Raw genomic sequence first — 15,881 nt, 5'->3', positions numbered from 1 at the left:
AGTGGGCAAGTGAGGCACGCAGCAGCAGAAAGAATAAAGAAAGCAACAGGCCCCTTAAAAACATACTTAATCGTTTCCAAACTTTATTTCATGGTGATTGACGAAAGACACAAGTTAGTAATGGTTATATCATGCTGCTCCTCTACTGTGCATTGCCCTTCAGAATTCATACAGCAGTTCACAACAGTCATTAATTTACCCTATAAATGAAGCCACATGGACATTATTTAAAAAAAAAAAAAAAAAGAAAAAAAAAAGAAAACCCAAACCTCAATGTCGTTATTTTTTGTTGTTGTACACACATGTTATAAATGCTATTAAAAATAAAGCCGAGGTTGAGTGCACGGCCCCTAGGGAGCACTGCAGGATCCGACCCAGGCTCGACAATGAGGACACGGCGTCCTGTTTTAAGGCATTTCCAAGCCCCAGCAAAAGCAGACAGAGTTCTTGTTGCATTTTTTTTTTTTCCTCTTTTTTTTTTTTCCTTTTTTTTTTTTTTTTTTTTTCTTTTTTTTTTTTTTTTTTTTTTTTTTTTTTTTTTTTTTTTGCAGTGACCCTGGCTTCATTTCAGTGGCATTCTGGAGATTGAGCAGCTTCCTCCATGGTGCCCTTTTCCCACTGGAGCTGGCACGCTCCCTGTTGGTCTCTGTGGGGTGGCCGTGTCATCCAGCTGAAAGCCCCAACGCAGTCATCACCCCCAGGACCCACACTTTATATACAGCAGCCACTCAACACATGCTGTTGCCACACACACAAACACTGGAGCCTCCAATTCTCAACAGTCTTCCCTGAAATGTGGAACCATTGGGATTTTAGGTTCATGACAATAGATCAAGCATCGACTTGCATGGGTGGAGGTGGGCAATGGGGCTCTTCTTGGCTTGGCAAGAAGCAAAAAGCAGCCCAAGTCGTTTGCCACGGTGCTCTCCCCATTATTGGGTCTGCATTCAGGGCTTGCTCTCAGAAAAGCCCTCTGACTTCTCTGAAAGCATCTTGGAAGGGAAGGGTACACCAGAAGGTGAGATAGGAATCGGGGCAAAACCACCAACCGACAGCCCCTGGGATACCAGGGAACCTTCCAACCCATTCTGCATGCTCCGTAAGGCAGCTGGCCACAAAGCACTGCCAGCTGCCTTCACAGGGTGGGATGGGGACACTGCGGTGGCCCAGTGGTGACAGATGCCACGTGGCAGCAGGGAGATCTTCCCATGGAGAAGGAACCTGAGTCACGGCGCTCAGAGCTGCGATCCCTTTGTTTTTGCTTCGGGGAGCCTCAGTGTTTTCACACATCCACACACACACACACACATGCACACAGTGGCTGCACAGCTGGCACTTTGCTTTCAAGACTCGAATGGAGGAAGACAAGACTTCAAAGACGGTAAAGACAACACTTTAAAAACCCCCCTCCCCAGCTCTTCCATCTGGCCACTTGGTTCCCAGCCCAGCCCACCCTGCTGGAGCCATTGCTGATGGCACCGGAGGAGCTCTGATTGTGGCATGGAAGAGCCTGCGTTGCACCGGGTGCTGCAAAAGCTTGAAGACAAAGGTAAAACGGTGAGCATTTGCCATGGCATGGGTTCTAACATCAGCTTACAGAGATGCGCTGCAACCGTCCTCACGGTAGGCAGAGGGCAGGTCGTGCCAGGAGGCTGGAAAACGGATGTGGGTCAAGGCAGGATGGGTCCAAGAGGTTTCTTTAAAGCAGAAGGAGACCCAATCCCATGCCCTCGTAGCCAGTGCTGGAAGGAGGGACCCCCAGCTCCCGAGGACGTGTTGCAAGTTGTCAGTGGTGCACGGTTTGGGGCACAGAAGCTCTCACAAGAGCAGCCAGGGTAAGCAGGTGGTGAGGACAAGTCTGGGTCAACACAAAGCATGGAAATGAGGTTTCACAGCTGCTTCTGCATGTGTCCAAGAGGAGGAGGAGGAGGAGAGCCAACAGAGAAAACGACACTTCTCCCCTCCCCTCCAGCCCCTCTCAGTCCAGCAAACAGGCATAAGACAACCAAAGAGCAATGCTTTTCTGCCTGCTCAGAGCAGACCTTGGTCTCTCTTCCAGTGCATGGCATCCCTGATTTAACAGAGCACAAAGGAAAAAAGCACTTGAGATCCTTACACACATAAATTATAGTGAGAGGAAGGGGGGAGGAGGGAGACGGGGTGAACACGGGCCTGAGACAGGCGAGTGGTGAACCCACAAAGGCCACAGGGCTTGCCAGCACCAGCATCCTTTATCCCCCCACGGTGTGAATGGCAACCCAAGAACACAAGTAAGGAGGGGAAAATAAACAAACCCCAAAAGAAGCTTCAAGTATGAGTGAGATTTACAACACGGGTGCAATGGGGAAGTTCTTCTGTCACTTCTTGGAGACTTGGTTCAAGGTTTGTTCTTTGTTGCTGCTGCTCGATTAGAGTCTGACTGACCTGGATATACTGCAACCGAACAAAATAACCCAACAGAAACGGTGGTTCCTCCCCTCCCTTTCCCCCCTCCCCCCAAAATATAAAAAGCAATAAGTTTACAAAAATAGAAAATAATTACAGCAATAGGCAGGAGGAAGGGAAGGAGAAGGAAGGGTCCCTGGGGGTCTATTTGGCTGAGCAGTGTAATATCGTGGGGTTGTTTAAAGCGTCCTCCACCAGATGCAGTTCCTGGCGGTCGACAATCACGTCCCTTATACAGCCAATAAAGCCAGTGCTGTAGGCCTTGGGCAGCTTGTGAGCCACGCTGAGCCGCTCCATTCCCCCTGCAAGAGAGAACAGGGATGTCAAAAGACACATTGCCGTGCTCCAGCACCCTGCCTGCCAGCATTGCACACACATCCTTACTCAGAAACCTCTTTCCTGGCCAGAATTTGTGTTAGATGTTTGGAATTAATTTACACAGAGGGTACAGAGGCAGCAGAACAGGTTGCCTGAAGAAGTCGTGGCTGCCCCGTCCTTGGAGGTGCTCAAGGATGGGGCATTGGGCAGCCTGACCTGGTGGGTGGCAACCCATTCCATGGCATGGGGTTGAAACTTGATGGTCTTTAAGATCCCTTCCAACCTAAGCCATACTGTGATTCTTTGTCTTCTCAGAGGCAAAATGACGTTACTTGGATGTGAAGTCTTTGTAAGATGGGTTAGACCTGAAGCTACCAGCTTAGAGAAGGAAGAGATGCTTCTGGGAGGCCAAACTTATCCGAAGCACTTGCATGCAAAGGCATTGCACATCCCCAGCCACGGGTGCATGAGGTTTTCACTCTGCCCAAGCCCTTACCCAGCCACAGGGCCCCGTCCGTGTCCAGCTGTGTAGCACCCAGCGGCGAGGAGCCAGTGATGGGAGCTTCGTTGCCGACCTGGAGGGAGCCTTCTCTCTGTACTCTGCTCCATCGGGGAAGGAGGAAGGGATAGAATTAAAACCCTTGGAGGAGACGCCCAGGGCTGCCCCCACGGCAATCCATGGCACGCCAACCACGCCGCTCTCGCCGCTCCCTGACCGCCCAAACGCGGGGACAGCAGAATGTCAAACCTTCTGCTGGCCAAACTAAAAGGCATGAACCTTTCCTTCAGCCTTTCCCTTTGGCATTTCCCAGAATGGAGGACAGGCGTGTCGCAGAATGCACCCCATTGCCCACATGCCTCTCCTCTATTCTTATCCAAGGACGGGAGTGACCCCTGGGGGCCTCGCTCTTGACCCCGTGTCACCGCTTGCCCATCCCAAAGTAGTCCAGCCCAACCCCACTCTTGCCCCCTTCCCACCTGTATGCTTTGATGTGGGTCCAGTGGTTGGTGTTGATGGGGACTGTGGACCGCAGGACGACTGGCTTGGAGCCCAGGTCATACATCATCTGGACGAAGCCATCCACGATGGCGAGGGCGATGTAGTCGGATCGCTCCAGCCCCTTCCCACTCCACAGGATCAGGCCCTGGGTGGCTTCTGTTTTGATGCTCAGCTCAAAGTGGTTGGATTGCAAAGCCTTCTCGCTACGTCAGGAGAGCACAGAGCAGTGTTAAAACACGGCTGTGAAAGCAACAGGTCCCCAACCCAGCTCCTGCGCCCAGCAAGGCCATCACCAGAGATAGATAGGGTCATCTGGGCTCTGGCACCTGAGCTTGCCCATAGAGGCAGCAAAACCATCTCCATCCCAGACACAGCCGTTTTTCCAGGGGAGGAATGCTTCCAGGACAGCGTTTTCCCCACACTGCTGTTTCCATCTTTCTCATACAGAGTCACCATCCACCCTCCAAAACACGTGCACATAGACAGGACAACACAGACAGCTTTTTGTTTCCAAAGGACACCACACTCAGAGGGCTGGACAGGAGCAAAACGCCCACTGTGCTCCCAGGGTAGAACCACAGAAGCTCTGAAGTTGGGAAAGACCTCTAAGATCCCCAACTCCAGCCCTCACCACGCCTGCTGACCGTGTCCCTCAGTACCACATCTCCATGTTCTCAACAGGGACAGAGACTCTCTCACCTCCCTGGGCAGCTTGTGCCCGTGCCTCACCACTCTCTGGGAGAAGTTTTTCCTAATATCCAACCTTTAGCTCTGTTTCCCTTTCACCCACTGCCAAAAAAAAGGCCCCAAGGAGCAAGGGACAGAGCTGCTGCTCATCTGCTGGAGCTTCCTTTGTGTGTTTGTCCTCACCACCTGCAGAGCTGCATCCTTTACAAACAAAAAGCCCAGAGTACAGCATACAGAAGGAGCATGGAGACGTGGACACGCAGAGGCAGGGAGAGCAGAGCACGGAGCACGAGAAGCCTGGCACGACTCACCTGGGCTCAGCAGGGTAGTCCAGTGCGTCAGGACTTAGATGCAGGAAGAAAGGGGAGCATGCAGTAAGCACAAGGCAGCAGAGGAGACCCTGCCCTCCCACCCGGCCCAGCCTCAGCAGTTCTTGGGCTGAGCTTCCTCAAGCCAACAAGACAAGTGTGCACGTTGCTGCTGTCCCAGAGCCCTGTCCCAGGGTTGGGATTGCTCGTGTTCCTGCTGATCCCTCATGCTAAAATGTTGGGGTGTGCAGCCAGGCAGCTAGGATGGGCACTGCTGGGGAAGGGGCGTTTTGGGGAAGGGACCTTCTGGGGAAGGCCCCATGCAAGGAGCACTTCATGGCCAGCCACCTGCCAGCCTTTGGGATGGGGAATGGGAGCTGCACGGTCACGTAAGGCTGCTCTGAGTCAGCCTCAGGGCACTTGGGCGTGCACAGAAGAAGGGGAAACCCAGGAGTACAGCTGTCTTGCTGGCACTGCTGGGTGCATTAGGGGCTCCAGCTCCAGAGATATGTACGTATCACAAGGTATGTTCAAAACAAAATGTACGGGCATGTCGTGGCCAGCAGAGCCATGCAGAGAAGCAACTGGAGTGCCGGTCCTGCCCCAGGCACACCCGATATCTGTCTGCAGGAAGGAGAAGTGACTTTTTATGGGCAACCCAACGAGCCCTTGAGGCCTGCTGAGAGCCGCTGCCAAATCTCAGCTGAGGGATTTGGGGAGAAGTGCTAAGCTCCCTTTGCAGGATGGGGCACGCACAGCCCAAACGGGCACGGGCTGGCTCAGGTGGGGAGGTGGCTGGGGAGGGTGACCTTCCCCTTGCGGGTGCTGGCAGAGGCAAGACATGAAGGCAGCAGCTTTCTGCTCCTCCGCAGGGTTGTGGTTCATCAGTGCTGCTTGTCCACTTACTTTACTTCCGTGTTTAATACTTTGCTGCTGATGGAAGAGACTCATACTGGACCTTTCCTGCTCTGCGCTCATCCCTTTGAACTAAAGCTAAGTTGCAGCAAGCAACATCTGCCTGCAGCAAAGCCAAACAGCAGCCCTGGCGAGTCACCAGAGCTGTGCCATCCTTGCCATGGGCTGGAAGTGCCACCCGTGGAAGCCCCAGGCAAATGTCCCCATGCCTGTCCCCATCCTGTCCCACAGGTGGGCTGCAGGGAGGGCTGTACTTACGCAGGGATCTCATTGCTCAGGTGGCTTGAAAACAAAGAAACAACGACACTGAGAAGAGACGGACAGACAGAGAGACAGACAACAAACAGAAGGCAGACGCTCTCCTCAGGCAGGAATTTAGTGCAAGAGGGGTCAGAGGAAAGTGCAAAGAGGAAATGGATGGAGCGTAACATCAGTGTCACCCCACCCCAGCACCCAGACCTGGCACTGTGGGGAACCCCTCCATCAAGAAGGCAGTTTTTGAGGTATGGGCTGGAAGTGAAGGTTCACAGCCTCTCTTTGGACACTGTTTTTTAGGCTGCTTTGCCCCTGTCTCTCCAACTCCTCGTTTTGATCACAGCTCAGCTCCACAGCCAAGTTACCTCTTTGTCACGGCGTTGTGGTACTCCATGTACGTCCTACCATCAAATGCAATGGCCTCTGCATCTCCAGCTGCCTTCTCAATGATCACTGAAGGTAGGAAAAAGAAGAGCTGTCAGGCAACACAGCACAGCCTGTCTGTCCTTGGGGATCAGGAAGATCCTCCTTTATCCAAGAAGGAGGCAGGCAGGCACAGACATGGCAGCACAGCAACCCTGAGCCCTGACTTTACGGGCAGAGCACGGGCCAGCTTCCAGTTTTGCAGCCAACCGACATGAAATCTGCAGCTTTTGTGGTTTCTTGGCTAAAGTCAGGGAGGAACCCGGGCTTGGTGATGGTCCTGACCACCCATCTGCAGGAGACTGCCAACCAGCCAACACCCTGTGCTTCCCCAGCACAACAAGAAGATGGAACTGGTGGGGGTTCCTGCCATGACAGCCTCACCTTTCTCGCAGTGAGCCCCAGAGAAGCCCCTCTGGCACACACACTCGTAGCTCTCCATCCGAGGGCTGCAGGTGCCTCCGTTCTGGCATGGGTTGGGCTTTTGGGTGCAGGGGTGGGCACGGAATGGGGAGATTTCAACGGCGCTGCGGATGTGCTGCTCCTTCAGCAAGGGAACCCCTTTGATGGAGATCTGGAAGGTGGGGAAGGACAAGAGTCAACCTTCGTGTCCCGTAACTATGAGGCCTGAGCCCCACATGTCCTCATGACACGTCCTTGTGCACAGGGACCCGTGTGCTGGGGATGTCCTCATGGACCTCTGGCACCAGGCTTACCCTCTGCACAGCTCCATAGAAGCTGGTGGAGATGGCTGCAGCTCGAGCCAGCTTGCTGAAATCGGGGGCTCCCCCCACGTAGAATGGCTCCTTCAGGTTCAGGAAGGCATGAGGCACCTGGCAAGGAGGGGAGATGGAAGGAGAGCAGCATTCAGATGCTGCAGCAAACCTGATCTAGCGAGTGGCATCCTTGCCCTGCCAACCCAAGCCATTCCATGACTCTATCGGCCATTTCAATGATAAAAAGGAGGTTCTCCTCTAACTCCAATGATTTGGGAACCTGGGTCATGGCAGCAGGATCAGGATGCAGCTACATGAGTCACTAGCTAATGCTTTGTGGAGTTAACACAAGAAAAATGACCAGATTAATTGTAATGCTTCCGAAACAAAAATGCAACAACTGGCTGGAAATTAATGAAGAGGAAACGAGTGTCTCTAATCTACAGAGATCCTAAAGCTGCTTGGTCAGATGGGAAGGGGAGCAGGTGAGACACTGAGATCTGGATGGAAAACAGAAGAACAACGTGCCAATGGCAGATGAGATGGAGGTGCAGTGGGTCATACTTATCTGTACCTTACGGGATTTCTGGGATCCAGACAGCAGGGGAGGGAAAAATACAAATGCAAATCAAAGGGAGAGAGAAAGAGAGAGAGAGAAATGGAAGATCAGTGGGTAACATCACAACATGCAGGGTTGCAAGAGCAAGGAGCGTGCAGCAGCTGTCCCACAGCATCCTCAGCTCCCAGGTCTCGCCCACTCCTCCTCCACCCTCCATGCACCTCCAGGATTAAAAGCCCACAAGTCTGGTGTCTCAGCTGGTTTCACACAGGAGGGGAGCAAGGTTGGAAGCCCGGAGAGCTCTGGGCAGCTTGCTTTGGCCTGTCAACGTACCGGTGACTCTCCCATCACCCTCTCGCCGTTGTTGATCCTCATTACCCCTTTGCGCCCACTCCTCTCCAACAAAACGCTTATCCAGGTGTTGAGGGGAATTGGCTCTTTGCTCCTGGTGGTGGGAAGGGAGGAGAAGATGTACAGTGAGAGCTCTGCAATGAGCCCCTGTGAATACCCACTCCACCTGTACAGGCACAGCCCACAGGACAGGCCCCAATCACAGCCAACAGGAGCCACTGCTGCCAGCATGGGACCTCCCCTGCATCCGTCCTGGGGATGGAGCTCCAGCCAGCACTGGGCAGTGGAGTAGTAGTCCCCTGTAGTCACCACCATCCTGCTTCCAGCCCTACCTGAGCACGGCTGCCCCTTTGCCCAGGTCGTATCGATACTCCAGGTAGCCATCGTGCAAAGCCAGAGACACAAAGTCTCCTTTGCCATCTGTCTTCTGCCCATTGTAGAAGATCATGCCGCTGGGACTCTTGGCCAGGAACACCACTTCCATGGACATTTTGTCCCTGAGGAGAGAAGGATGACAAATACCCTTCAAACCAGCTGCCCACAGCCTCTTCTACCACCCTTGTGCAAAGGGCCCTGGAGACAACTGCCTGCCTGATCCCACAGATCTCTTAGGGATGCCACCCACTGACCCAATAGGCAGAACTGCCTTGTAGGAGAGACATATGCCACCTTCAGGATGCCAGCCTGCAGTGCTCACACAGCCCACTGCAGCACAAGGCACCTTGGCACATCACTGCCGCAGCCTGGCAACAGCAATTCCAGCAATCCCAGTCCCTCTAGATAAAATCTCCAAGGTTTTGCCATTGGCAACATGCTCTTGAGCACTTACTGCAGGTCAGGAACAAAGGTCTGCAGCCCGTTCAGCTCCAGGTAGGAAAAGCCATTGAACTCTGGGAGGAAGGGCATGGTGTGGTCCTGCTCCGTCACTGGGCACAAATGAGGGAATGGTGAGGAAGAGAAGGCAGAACAGCTTCAGCATCAAACAGGGCCTCCCAGTCATGCAAGCTGAGGACACTCGCAGCTCCAGCCCTCCCCAGCCCCAACACACCTCGCTCACAGAACTCTCCTTCCCGTCCCATGGGACAGGCACACATGGCACCTCCCTCTGGCAGCACCAGGCAGGTGGCAGAGATGTGGCACGGCGTCGGGTCGCATGGGTTCCTCTCATCAGCACACGTTGGACCTGCAGCAGAAGAGCAAGATGGTCACATAGGCGTTCTAACAGCCAGCAGGCACGATTTGGCCAGACACAACCCTGCTCTGGGGTGGGCAGAGGATGGCATGTCCCCTCATGGCCCTGCCAGCCCTTCTGTCCCACCTCAGGTTGGGCTCACATGGCCCAAGGACTCCCTGCAATGGACCCCACAAAAGGACAGGTGATGCCCACACATGGCTCTGCCCTCAAATACACAGATCCTGTCCTTTGTCTCATGCACGTATGGTGAGATCTGAAATTGATTCTGTCTCCAATGGGCACGGCTTCATCCTACACTTCTTGGAGGCGCTACCAAAGCTCCCCACTGCATCTTCCCCTCTGCCACTCCAAAGGCTTTCGGACCCCACAGGACCACCCAGCAGGACCAGGAGCCCCAGCAAATGCCCTGCCCCGTACCGGTGTAGGAATGAAGACACTCGCAGTGGAACATCTCAGCCTCCTTGACGTGGCAGATGCCCCCATGGTGGCAGGGGTTGGGGTGGCAGGGGTCGTTGCCGCACTCTCCCACCCCACTGCCGTACAGCACATCGCTGCCTTTCTCCCGCAGGTCATACATCTGGTTGTTCACATCCAGGAGGCGGATGCAGCCCTTCAGGCCAACCGTAGCCGCGGTACGCTCTGCCACTCTGAAGGGACAAAGGACACGGTGGGCAGGGGAGAAAAACACCAGCGCATGGAAATCTTGTTTTCACGGCCACTCCATCGGGACGCCGCGGCGCGGCGCCTTTACTCACACAGCCATTTGGTCCTCGGGAGCTCCTCCAACAAAGAGGTCGGTGTCGAGGTTGAGCCCGTCGGTGCCCGTGGGGCTCTCCCCGCTGACGTGGGGCTCCCCATCCACAGCCAGCATGCCGCTGCGGCGGTTGCGGTTCACCACCAGCTGGTGCCATTTGCCAGGCTCCACGCGCACCTTGCTGGTGATGACGCCCGTGCCGGAGCCAGTGTTAAACCTGGAGCAGAAGATGGGGAGGCTGACAGCCGTGCCGCCTTGCAGAGAGGTTGCATGCACTGTAAGGACAGCTGTGCCCCAGGCTGAAGCTGGGAACTTGAATCTCTGCCTTTTTGGAAAGGTAAAAATAATTCCACCTTGGGTTTCTGGGGCTTTTCTCTCCCTCTACTCCCCCCTACGCTTCTTTTTACAGTGTAAGAACAGCGCCAAAAAAAGAGCTCAGAAAAAAAAAAATCAACTTCCCACACCTTCTAGCTTTTTAAAATTCAAACCGAGCGACACGAATTAATCAAAGTGCCACAGGGAAATACGCTGCAAAGACTGCTCCCCCTCTTCTCCATTTGCTCCTACCACTCCCTCATGTAGGAGCCTGCACCTAGGGCACCCACCTGAGCTCCACGAAGCCGCCCACCAGCGCCAGGGAGATGAAGTCCTTGCCACGATTCTGCCCGTTGTAGAGCAGCAGCCCGCTCAGCTCCGTGGCCCTGAATTCCATGGCGATGCGCACGGTGTGGTACGCCTTCATCATCTTGAAGGCCAGGTAGGACTTGCCACCGAAGCTGGGGATGAAGTACCTGATGGCTGCAAGAGGCAGTGAGGGAGAAGAGCAAGCCCCATTAGAAGGAACAGGATTCAGCATCCACATCCAGAAGCAGCTTCAGCTTAGAGCTTCAGGGATGCCGCTTTCCAGGAATCAGCACTGGGAGCCACCCAGAGCTCTGCTGTGACAGTGGGAGCTCACAGTGCGTAACAGCAGCTCTGGGTGAGCATGATGTGCACGAGGCTGTTTGCTAAGCAGCTCTGAGCATGGGGGAATAGCACCTGAATCATCAGCAAAAGACAGCACCGGTCTCTCTGCGCTCAGTAACTTCAGGAGCCGCAGGCAATGCCGTGAGATACAAAAGCAGAAGCTCACAATCCCCATGCTCTAGGGCACTGATGCAGCACAGCCAGCAAGAAATTGCTGCTGCCACCTTCTTCCCCTGCAGCTTTGCCTCTTACTACTTACAGTGCTTGCACAGCCTGCTGACGGCTGGAGTACAGAGGTTACACTGACCCTTGCAGCACTAGCATTCAGTACAGGGCTGGGTTTGCTCCCTATCCCCATTCAGCCAGTGCACATCACGGTGCTTGGGGAGAGCATGCAGCAGAATGGATGACTGGAGATCACTTTCCCACTTGTATCCTCTCAGCATCCTTGGTTGGAACATGAGTTTGGAACCAAAAGCCCCAAGAGATCCCCTTCCCATGACTTTGCTGTCCCCAGTTTTCATAGAATCACAGAACCATTTGAATTGGAAGGGACCTTTAAAGGTTCTAACTCCCTTGTCCCTTGCCATCCAATGGCCACGAGCTCCATCACCTCTAGGCAAACCGGAGGCCACCTACGTTTCTCACACACAGCTCCTCCTTTGCCCGCTGGGCAGCTGCAGGTGAACTCTTTCCCATCGTCCTCACAGGTGCCACCGTGCAGGCAGGGGTGTGAGTCGCAGGGTCGTGAGGGCTTCTTGGTGGTGCTGGGGGGCTGGCGAGTGGGCTTGCGCCGGGCGGTGGTGGGCAGGGTGGATGTGGGCCTCCTGGTGCTCACGGGTGCTGCCAGCTTGGCACTGGGGTGGCCGGCGACATCCTGGTGCAGGACATGGGCTGTGGTGGCAGCAGAGGCTGTGGTGTGCCTCCGTGTGGTTGCAGGTGCCATGGTGGTGGCTGTGGTGGTGGTGACGGTGGTGGTGAAGAGCCTGGGGATCCAGTCTGGAAGGCAGCAACGCGCGGGGTGAGGCTGGTGCTTTGCAGCTGTCTTTGCAAAGAGGAAAGGAGCTCGGGTTTTGGAGGGAGGCTCAGCGAGACTGCTGTGTGCACCAAAGCATGAGAGCCTTCTCCCCTAACCCAAGTGCCCAACCCAAGGGACGGGGGTTTGGCCATAGACAGACAGAGCGCTCACCAAAGTCCATGAATTTGACGTGCTCCTGTTGGGGCTTCTTCACCAGGATGGTCCTCTTCTTGGAGGCTCTGATCTGCTTCAGCAGAGCCGCCTGGACGTCAGCTGCCGTGTAGGAAGTGGCTGATCACAGCCAGGAGAAAGACAAGTGTGAAACACAACCCCAGCAAGCAGTTTTCCCTTCACAAGCTCCCTCTGATGCATCTCAATCACTCCCTGCCCCACCAGAACGCTTCCAGCCTTCCATGCACCAGCTCAGGTTGCATCTCCTCCCAGCACTTCCTGATTTTGTCGGACAAAGGGCAAATCCCTGACAAATTCCAAGGTTTGCTGGTTTCTCAGCACTGGAACAGCTCTTACCTGGGTCAAAGTGGGACTCCACAATGACACGGACAGCACTGCTCTGCCCCAGGTCTCGGACACGGATGCTCTTGAAATCTTTCTTAACGTCGGAATTTCGGAAAAGCTCATCCAGCTAACGGATTGGAGGTGGAGGAGGAAAGGCAAACAAATTGGTTAATGGGGAGATCAGGCACATGGGGTCAGGTTCCTTCAGCAAAAGGTGTTAGGTCTCAGCGAGTCTCTTGGTTTCAACCCAGTTAGGTTTGCTTCAAAACCTCTGCCAGAAATCCCACCGATGCATGCAGAGCACAGCGCTCCTTTGGGTAGGGATAATTTGGGAAGGTCCCTATCCGTTATGGCCTGAATTCAAAGGTTAGAACAGGACCAAGGCAACGTGGGGAAAGTGCAGAGGAGATCTCCATGGAGGAGATGTGTGCAGACCAGAGACACCTTGCAGTTCATATAAGGATTTGCTATTGTGTGGCGTCTAAGTCTTACTGATCTCTTCTAAGTCTGGATAAACCTGCTTATGCGCTTTGGAAAATCCCGTAAGGCTCCATTCTGCATCTCTAAGCACATGAATGCCTTCTAAAAGCTGCCTCTCAGACGCTGCAGGATTTGTCTGAAGTCACACGAATGAGACAGTGATAGTCCAACCACTTAGACACAGTCAGGGCTTCATCACCCTGCTAGCAGCCTGCCAGCCTCGTGTGGGACCGGCACCACTGCAGCTGGTGGGCACCACTTCCTTCCCTTGGCTTCAAGGCAAAGACAGAAGAAATAACTTAAAACTGGACCCGTGCCACAGTCACCCCCATGAATTTGGGCACCATCGTGTTAAAGGAGCAAAGGAGAGCACATCAGGTATGTGATGTCCTACGGGCCAATGCTGTGTTGTCGTTTCCCCATCCCTGGGAGGACACAACCCAGTCAAGCCTTCTGTGTTCTCAGTGGGGAGAACAGAAGAACTAGTGAATGAAGCCTCACGTGTGTGGGTTTGGATCCTCAGCTAAAAGCCACTATTGTATTGGGAAATATTGCTTTTGTGATGCAGAACTGAATGAACCATACGGTCCATATGCCAGGCACACATCTGCTTATATGACTGTACCGAGGGCTTGCCAGCTTCTAAGTGCAGCTTGGAAGCAGCTCTAAATATGCTAATCTCCTTGCAAAGATGCTTTGTGTTTGCTGTGCCACACTGCGGGCTGTGTTACAGTGCTCTTACCCCACCAATATTTCCTTGGCACGTCTTTATGTACACATTACTATGAAAGCCCACCTGCTCCAAGAGCTGGCAATACAGGGGGCTTATCTTTAAGTGTGGGAGAGTGGATTTCCAAAAGCTGCATAGCTGAACAGGAGGAGCAAAGGGATCTGAGACACGTTTTTGCCTATGGGCTTTTCAAGGAGACGCAGGTGCTTTGGGAAATCCAAGAAATTAAAGAAGACTCTCTCATCTGAATAGCCCCATCACCAAAAAGGTCTTTTGAATCTTCATGATTCTGTGATTCTAGGAAAGCACCTGGCCCCTGTCCTAGTGGGGTGGGTGTATGGGGTCCTTTTTTCTTCCAAAGCAAGAAATGCACTAGCTGGACTTCCAGTCAAGTGCAAAGGACTCACCGCGCTCTCAATGCTCCTGGCCGTCTCCCCGAAGAGCTCTGACTTGGGGTCAGCCATCTCAGGTGTGTAAAACAGCTCCTGGCCTTCCACCTCCTCCAAGATGAGGACTCCTTGGAAGACTTTGGTAGCTGCAGGAGGGAAGGCAGACAAGACAAACTCCTTGAGTTGGCTCACGGGGATGGGGGGCAGGCATCTGGCTGACCCGTGAGGAGCGTTCGATTCCCTAGGGGGGGAAAGGGTGATGGCAGTGTGCGGGTAGTGCCAGTGTTGGGGTTAGTCTGGATGGGTCTGGGAGAACGCCATGGAGGATTAGTATCAGAGGGTGCTGGAGCAGATGGCAAAGACCAGGCTGAAGATGGCAGCTTTTACCATACAGTTTCCTCTGAGCTCCGGCCCGGAGAGCAGCCCCCCTGCACCGGCTGAGTAACAAGAGAAAGACGTTAGCCAGAGCAGCACAGTCAACACGGTCGGATCAGACATGGGCATGCAACAGGGGCACAGCAGGGCCACGTGTGGCTGTGGGCAAGGAGAAAAACCTGTGCTGGGTGAACTGAGTAAAGATGCTGTGAGGAGGCTGGGATCAGCCTGGCAAAACTGCAGCGGGAACCCAAAGCGTGGTTCCCTTCCAGGAAAGCTTTGGGAGCTATGGAGATCCCTGCTGTTGGTAACCATGTGGAGAGTCCATAACTTATATTCTTTTTGTGTGTTAAAAAGGGGAATGTGGTGTCCAGAACAAAGAGGGGGTGACACACTGAGAGCCCAGGCCCAGGCTGGGATCAAGGCAGGGCTCACTGCCAACACTTGCCCTGCTCTGTGCCCTGCAAGGACTCTGTCCATCTCCTGGCCACCAAAACAGATGGACTCACCCGGACAGTTGCTCCCTTCTGCATCAGCAGCTGCAGTCTTGCCATCAGAGCAGCACCCGAGCGGGGTGTTGTAGCACGTTGCCCTCTCAATGGCTGGAGTTGGGGTTACCTGGCTTTCCTCCACCTCCTCTTCCCCTGCAAGGAAGTATTAACAGGGGTAGGACCTCATTCCTGTTAGACCATGAGGCTGGGACACAGCCTCATCTCTTTCATTAAGACCCCAGGTGACCTCCCAAGCAATGCTCACCAGCAGAGCCTGCCCCGCTGGATTCCTGGTCCCCACTGATGCTCATCTCCTGGTCCCCACTGCCTTCTGCGCTGCCCGATTCAGCGAAGGCAGGCTGAGTGGTGGCCAGGACCACTGGAGAGGTGGAGAGCGGGCGGACGGTGGTCTTCAGCACCCCATGGGTCATCCATGGTGTGGTGGCAGGTCGGGTTGTCGTGACACGCCTTGTTGTAGGGTGACTTCTTGCAGTGGGGCTGGCTTCCATCAGCAGAGAGCTAGTGGCCAGCTCGGTGGTTTCTGTAGCCCGGGTGGTCAGCTGCAGTGGTGGGGGTATGATGAGCTTGTCCAAGGGCAAGGTGGGCAGAGGGGTGGGTGGCATCGCGTGGCTCGTGTGAGTGATGGACTCTACAAGGAGCAGCAAGGGAGGGAAGTTAAGAAGGGTCTGGTCTGGGAAAGGGTGCCCATGGTGCTGGGAAGCACAGTGCAAGCCATGGGCAGGGCATGAGGAGGTGCAGGAGGCACTCACCGTGGCATTGCCCCACATGCTTCACTGTGATGAGCTGTCCCTGCCGGCACGCAATGGTCTTCAGCTGGCACTGGTCCCCATAGGTGACACCATCAGAGCCACACACCTGGGAGAAGAAATGATACAAGATATGAGCTGTATCTGTCCTCCAAAACAAGCCTCAGGCAAAATAAACCTGTCCTCAAACTGAGCAGAGCAGCTCAGAGGCATCAGTGATGCA

The 15,881-nt window shown here is 54.3% G+C and overlaps 1 protein-coding gene across 2 annotated transcripts in view; it reads right to left on the bottom strand.

Annotated features, from left to right (window-relative positions):
• Positions 1–66: 66 nt before the first annotated feature.
• Positions 67–15,881, bottom strand: part of AGRN (agrin) — a 63,972-nt gene continuing 48,157 nt past the window's right edge. For both annotated transcript variants that reach the window (XM_042883000.1, XM_042883001.1), the window contains 20 exons: positions 15,662–15,767; positions 15,157–15,540; positions 14,910–15,044; positions 14,044–14,171; positions 12,439–12,553; positions 12,082–12,201; positions 11,532–11,891; positions 10,532–10,724; positions 9,928–10,143; positions 9,590–9,819; positions 9,026–9,160; positions 8,807–8,903; positions 8,310–8,474; positions 7,960–8,071; positions 7,068–7,184; positions 6,736–6,925; positions 6,294–6,381; positions 3,742–3,966; positions 3,260–3,363; positions 67–2,747 (listed from right to left, as the gene is read on the bottom strand). In XM_042883000.1, coding sequence (XP_042738934.1) covers positions 2,590–2,747; positions 3,260–3,363; positions 3,742–3,966; positions 6,294–6,381; positions 6,736–6,925; positions 7,068–7,184; positions 7,960–8,071; positions 8,310–8,474; positions 8,807–8,903; positions 9,026–9,160; positions 9,590–9,819; positions 9,928–10,143; positions 10,532–10,724; positions 11,532–11,891; positions 12,082–12,201; positions 12,439–12,553; positions 14,044–14,171; positions 14,910–15,044; positions 15,157–15,540; positions 15,662–15,767 — 3,378 coding nt within the window. In that variant the 3' untranslated portion in view covers positions 67–2,589. The remainder of the gene's footprint in view (positions 2,748–3,259; positions 3,364–3,741; positions 3,967–6,293; positions 6,382–6,735; positions 6,926–7,067; positions 7,185–7,959; positions 8,072–8,309; positions 8,475–8,806; positions 8,904–9,025; positions 9,161–9,589; positions 9,820–9,927; positions 10,144–10,531; positions 10,725–11,531; positions 11,892–12,081; positions 12,202–12,438; positions 12,554–14,043; positions 14,172–14,909; positions 15,045–15,156; positions 15,541–15,661; positions 15,768–15,881) is intronic.

Source organism: Lagopus leucura, unplaced genomic scaffold (assembly GCF_019238085.1).
Source record: "Lagopus leucura isolate 7727_CA_CO unplaced genomic scaffold, USGS_WTPT01 Super-Scaffold_100037, whole genome shotgun sequence".
Classification (NCBI taxonomy): domain Eukaryota; kingdom Metazoa; phylum Chordata; class Aves; order Galliformes; family Phasianidae; genus Lagopus; species Lagopus leucura.
This window is presented reverse-complemented; position numbering and strand designations above follow the sequence as displayed.